At 41.4% G+C, this 6000-nt stretch overlaps 1 protein-coding gene across 1 annotated transcript in view; it reads left to right on the forward strand.

Moving 5' to 3' along the window:
- Positions 1-5409, forward strand: part of CRYL1 (crystallin lambda 1) — a 53590-nt gene extending 48181 nt beyond the window's left edge. Inside the window, exons 7-8 of the mRNA XM_082076065.1 lie at positions 1401-1507; positions 3226-5409. Of these exons, the coding sequence (XP_081932191.1) occupies positions 1401-1507; positions 3226-3339 (221 nt within the window). The 3' untranslated portion in view covers positions 3340-5409. The remainder of the gene's footprint in view (positions 1-1400; positions 1508-3225) is intronic.
- The last annotated feature ends 591 nt before the right edge of the window (positions 5410-6000 follow it).

Raw genomic sequence — 6000 nt, forward strand, 5'->3', positions numbered from 1 at the left:
TTCCTTGTTCAGCCTTCTATTACTAATGTAACAGTAGAAATCCTTCTTGTTGCGCTTGACATCCTTGCAAGTCTCAACTGGAGCTGAGCTTTGGCTTTCCTGACACCAACCCTGCATGCCTAGGCAGTGTTTTAAAATTTCTCCTTCACAGCCTGTCCTTGCTTCTACCTCCAGTATGCTGCCTTTTTGCACTGGAGCTCATCCAAGCCAATCCTGATACATTTACTTGTCTTCCTCAATATCAGGATGGACTGGTTTTGCCCTTGAAGAATGCTGTCCCTTACTGGTCCTTTACTGGTATCTCCACTGATGCTGACCCACAGGATCCCGTAGAACAGCTCCATACATCTGAGCTGCTCCTTTACAGAGACAGCACACCCCCTCCTTGTCTTTCCTGCTTGTCCTTCCTGAAGTGTGTGTCTGTCCACCGCAGCACTCCGGTTGCGTGAGCCATCCCACCACACCTCTGCTCCAACAACCTTGTAGTTGTGTGACCACACGTGGAGATCTTATTTCCCCTGCTTGTATCCCAGGCTGTACACATTTGTGCACAGACACTGGAATGGGCTCTTTCTGCATTTTTTATACTTTCCTGAGGTTTCTCTTTTACCTGTTACCCTGCACTCTTTTTTTTCCACCCCAGTACACCCCTTCCTCACTTGATTACAGGTTGTAATTTCACTTTTCCAGTGTTCCTAATCAAAAGCTTTTCTCACCATGTTGGCCACATTTTGGCAAAGAAGATGCTTCTCCAGTTTTGTCAGGTGGATCCCAGCTGCCCCTAGCAGTGCTCGACTATCAGAGAGGGTACTGTGGTCAGAAAAGCCGAATCCTTGTTGTTAACTCCAGTTGGAATAAAAGATACTAATCTGCAAGATCCATCTGTTCCTTGTTCTCTGGAGGCCACCTGGCTCTCCATGCCCTTGACCCTTTCCCCCTGAGCCATGTTGCTCTTGATACACTCTGGACCAATAAATAAAAGGAATAAAAGGAATGCTTCGACTGGTATGACCCATACTGAACAGGAGGAGAGGAGATGTGAGGTGAGGGCACTCTCCTTGTGGACACAGGCTGGGGAAGCTTCCTCGCCTCAAGTAACAAAGCCCGAGTATATCCATGGTTGTGTACTGCACCCCTCACATGGCATCGTCTGCCAGAAGGTATCATTAATGGCGTTTGCAGTGAAGACATGTCCTAAACAATTTTCTACGAACTTTAATGGAAACGTGGTGGACAGAATCCATTTTCCTTGATGACAGTTAGGTGTCTTAAGCATAAGAGCACACCTATTTTTTTGTTGTTTTTACTCTGATTTAAGAAAGTGCCTAAGCACAGGCAGCCTTACTGAATTTAAGTCGGAATTTCTGTTGAAATGAGATTTTTTTCACTTTTATTTTCAGGTATTTCAAGTTATTGTGAAAGATACCGTGAAGGTATGAAACTTGTTCTGAACACCTTTGGACCAGTTCCAGAATTTTCAGGTGAAATTGAGGAGAAAATCAATCAGGTAAATATGGAGTTGATAAATGCAGTGACATTCAGAACAAAGAATGTTAGCTCTTATTTTAACATCTGTACTATTTCAGTTTACTGTATTTCTTGTGTGAATGTGTAGTTTGAATGAAAAGATCAGTACAGAATGCATGTAAGTCCCTTTTCAAAGCACTTTAACATACATGAAAGGAAAGTGATCTAGCAGCTGGGTAACATTATTACTAGACAGAGGAGTCAACTGCTGACAACCATGGGTTATTGACATTAAATCCCCCACGTTATTTCTTACTACTTCTGTCCTGTGTCCTCTACCATAACATGCACAGCTTCACACTTCCTTTCCTACAGGACTTTTCTCTCTGTATCTTCCTCCTATTCCATCATCCTCCATAAACCTTATGGCTTTTTTCTTCTGAATGTACTTTTTCTTGGTTTTGTACTCTTTACAAAGTAGAGCTCCAGTCTGTAAAGTGTGCAAATACATGTTTAAGTTAAGCATGTGAGCAGTCTGGTGGAATTACATGCATGTTTAAACGTAAGGTATATTTAAGCACTGTGCTGGATTGGGACCCCGTTTGTCTATTAACATTTCTTAGCCCACAGTTTGTTTATACTCACTATATAGGCTATTTGATCATAGGAATTAAATGAAATATAGTTATTTCCTAACTGCCATAGTTGCCTATTTTAATGCTTCAGTAAAGAACACATGTATGTATTGAATAGTTCTTGGTTAGCTGTCAGATTAATTCCATATATGAAAGCTCTCTGTCCGGAAGACAGCATTTTTGTTCCTGTTTTTTTGTTCCTATTTACACAATTTCAACATCAGTTATGTTAAAAAGGAAAAAGATTATTTTATGCTTAAACAACATAGACTGTTTATAATAACAATCAATAATAATTATGGAGTTATTAACAGTTAGAAGCTTTTTATTAGTATGAAAAAGCTTGAGTTGCATTATGAAAAGCTGGATTCCACTTCACCATGTGTTTCTTTGTCTCTTTATCTTTGGTCTTCAATGCCAAATATAGGTTTGCAAGAATCCTCTCAAGAGTGAAACATTAAACATATCTTACCCCTCTGCCCCTCCCCCAGACTTTTCTGTGGAGTGACTGCAACTTGCTGGACATGGTAGCAGGTCCAGGTTTTACCCAGTTTCTCAACACTTGCCTTTTAATCCTAAGACCTCAGGTGCTGTTTTGGCAAAGATGACCTTGTTATCTCTACCTGCACTCTCAAAACAGCTTGTTTTCTTTGAAAGAAAAGCTGTTAAAATGTACTATCCGGCCAGAGCTTACTGCCTCTTGTTCTCCTTTCAGCAATACATTTAACTGGCACTTGTAAGACAACTTTGACTATGCACTCAGAAAAACTTTTTTTTCCCCCATTTTGTTTTAAATATAATTTTTGTTATTATCAAAGAGACTAGACAGTGGCTGTGTGCGGTAAATTGAGAGAAGAGGCTGATGCTTTGATGTTTCTGTAGGCACCTTCATTGCCACATCCAAGCCAAACCTCTCCAAGTGGGAGCACTTTTCTAATTGTACAGGTTAGCTCATTTCCAGTCACCCATGTAAAGAATTAGTGGTGTATTGCTTGTGATAGACTAAATTACAGTTTGTGTGGATGGTTACTTGCTCTGACACAGGGAAAGCAGGAAGACAACACTGGTGAAGAACTTTTTACTCAGAACACGAGATTTAATAATCTTAAATTTTCTGTTCCAGGCAATATCTGAAAAAATTCCAGTTGTTCCAGAAGTCCTGGGTGCCAGGAGAAATTGGAGAGATGAATGTCTCACTAGTCTTGCCAAGATGAAAAAACAAATGAAATCTGATTGAGGTGCACCTTGTCTAACAGGAGAGACCAAATGAACAGCAGATCTTCATAAAATGTGGAAATTTTTGGCTGTGCAGAAGAGGAGACTGAATGTGCAACTAATGATATGCACGAAGATAGAGACCAATGAAACATTTGGTCCAAATTTGTCATGTAATTCATGGATAACTGGAAACAGTTATTAAAAAGTTCTGTTAAAATTTATCAAATTTTATATAAATGCATTAGATGTGCAAGCATTAAGTAGCTTTAGCAATATTAATATTGTGCAATGCTGGAACACAATGAGGTTTTAAATAATGCATTTTTCAGTTTGCTTAGGAATTCAGCGCTTGAACAATATTTGCTTATGCAGGGATCTGAAATGGGCAAACATCAGCTGTTTGTCACTGGAGTAAATAAGCCCTCAGCACCAATCCCTGTGACAGCGAGGTTAATTTGTAAAGCACTGACTGTAGATAGGAGAAGGTTGTGTTGAGCAAAGAGTAGATTCACTGGCTGCTGAGCTGGGACCTCAGCAGCACTAAGGGTCGCTTCAGCTTAGCTCTGTAACTATCGCACAATGTAGGGGAAAGAGTCACTCCTCTTTTCCCTCCCTTTGGCGCTTCTGTACCTGTATGATGATCTAAGTGTGAGTAAATAGAGCAGAATTCCCACCTCATCCCTTAACTCTGGTTCTGTAAGACTTACCAGACACTAACTCGGTCTTCAAGACCATGCACTTGATACCCATGGTTTTGCCCCCCAGCTTAAGTCAGATGTTTGATGCTGGCCATTGGCATTGCCCTGTTTGAAGACTTGTCTGTGAGAAACAGGAGATTTTGATTTAACAGCTAGTTTGGGAGACAATATAGTGTAGTGGGTTGGTCTGGACCCTCTCCCAGCCATCTCCGTGACTGTCTGAGTGATCTTGGGGAGCCAGTTCACCTCTCTGTTGCCATGTGTATTCTGTACATTACCTGAAGCAAGGGCTACCTCTTTAGGACTCAGCTGTAGTGAATGTGACAGCTATAGCTGAAGGGACCCCAGGTATCTGCTATTTTGCTCCTCTACAGAGGGAAAGATGCTGTGGCCTAGATGCAGCTTTACTGCTGCCCTTCTACAGGAGACACGACGTCTCAATCAGATACAAGGATGCGGGATGCACCCGGAAGTAGTGACATCCTCAGTTGCTGCAGTGGCGTGTTTTGGTCCACAGCAAAGTGTTGTTAGGAATGTATGTACCCTGTGATATAGTTGGACTTGGGTCTTAGCTGGAACCTTGGGGCATTATTGTTATGCAGATAGTAACTCGAACCGGTGCATTGCACCCACCCTGCTGGAGTTAAGCATTTCTGAATTTGTGCTAACTGGTTATGTAACCACAGCACAGGTGCAGAAGTTGTAAACTGTCATTTTGCTAGTGCTCTTGTTTTTACAGAGGGTGCAGCACACAAACAGGTTGCTGAAACTTAATTAGTTACCATTTTGAGCTGAACAGCAGAAATGCCTGTATGAACATACCAATACCACTTATTTCTGCTTAGAGCATGGTAGAAGAGAGCTAAGATAAATTGTATTGCTTGACACAAGTGGTGAGCCAAGAACACATTCCTGGATGTGAAACATGGGTTGGGATGCAAAGTGCAGAGGTTGTCCTATGCTCCTTTATAATCAGTGGAGAAAAAGGAAGATTTGTAAGCTCAATTTATTTTATGCCAATATAGACCTCAAATTGTCAGTTTATTCTGTTGCTTTTTGTTGCCACAGTGACTGGCTCAACCTGCGTTTGGACATCTGAAGTCAGGGAGGTCAGTCGTCAATCCTGATGCATTATTAAGCAATAGTAACTTAATTATGGGGCTGATTTCCTCATCTTATGTATTTTTTTTTTTAATTTCAGACAAGGCTATAGAAAGTTCCATATACTTTCAGGATTAGACCTGTTTTGCTATGAGCATATGATATTGTCATAACTAATTAGCTCACCTTGCTTCTGTGTATTCTGAGATTTTTAAAACTTGATCTTGTCATCAAATATTTGCCTCCACCTTTATTATTTGCTTATGAATAAAATATTTTAATGAGAAAGATATTAACTTCTGTGCTCTGGTGTGATACTCTGGTGGTAGCACTACACGATATCTCTTTAGAAACCAGTGCCCTCATAGAATAATTTGTGGAAGTCAGTGGGAGTAAATAGACAAGAAATAATGTGGACTCAGCTATAGTTCATGTGTTGGTGACCAGTTGCTGGTGTCACGGGACCCTGCTGTGAGGGAATGGCGTTTTAGGGGGGGAAGAAGCTCTCTGGACTGTGCCCAAGCATTTCTGTGCGGTGAGCGGCTCCTCCGCGGGGTCTGGGGGCACCAGCTCCCTCCCAGGTCCACAGCCACAAGTTGTGGTTGTAGTTGAAGATGTCCCTGCTCATTGCGGGTGGGTTGGACTAGGTGACCTTTGAAGAGCCCTTCCAACCCAATCTATTCTATGATTCTATTAATATGTATAAGAGAAGGAAGAAAGGGCAGGTGCAGGGAAATACCTGCTTCTACTGATGGAAGTCCAGTATCTCTGTTTCCTGACTCTCTGAGTGTAATGGAAGTAGTTTGCAGCTTGCAAAGCAGCTGTGTGAATTTAATTACTGTATTCTGTAGCTATTCTTCAGTTATGATAAGAGTTTGAAA

This window comes from Streptopelia decaocto (genome assembly GCF_964273445.1).
Source record: "Streptopelia decaocto genome assembly, chromosome: 1".
NCBI lineage: Eukaryota > Metazoa > Chordata > Aves > Columbiformes > Columbidae > Streptopelia > Streptopelia decaocto.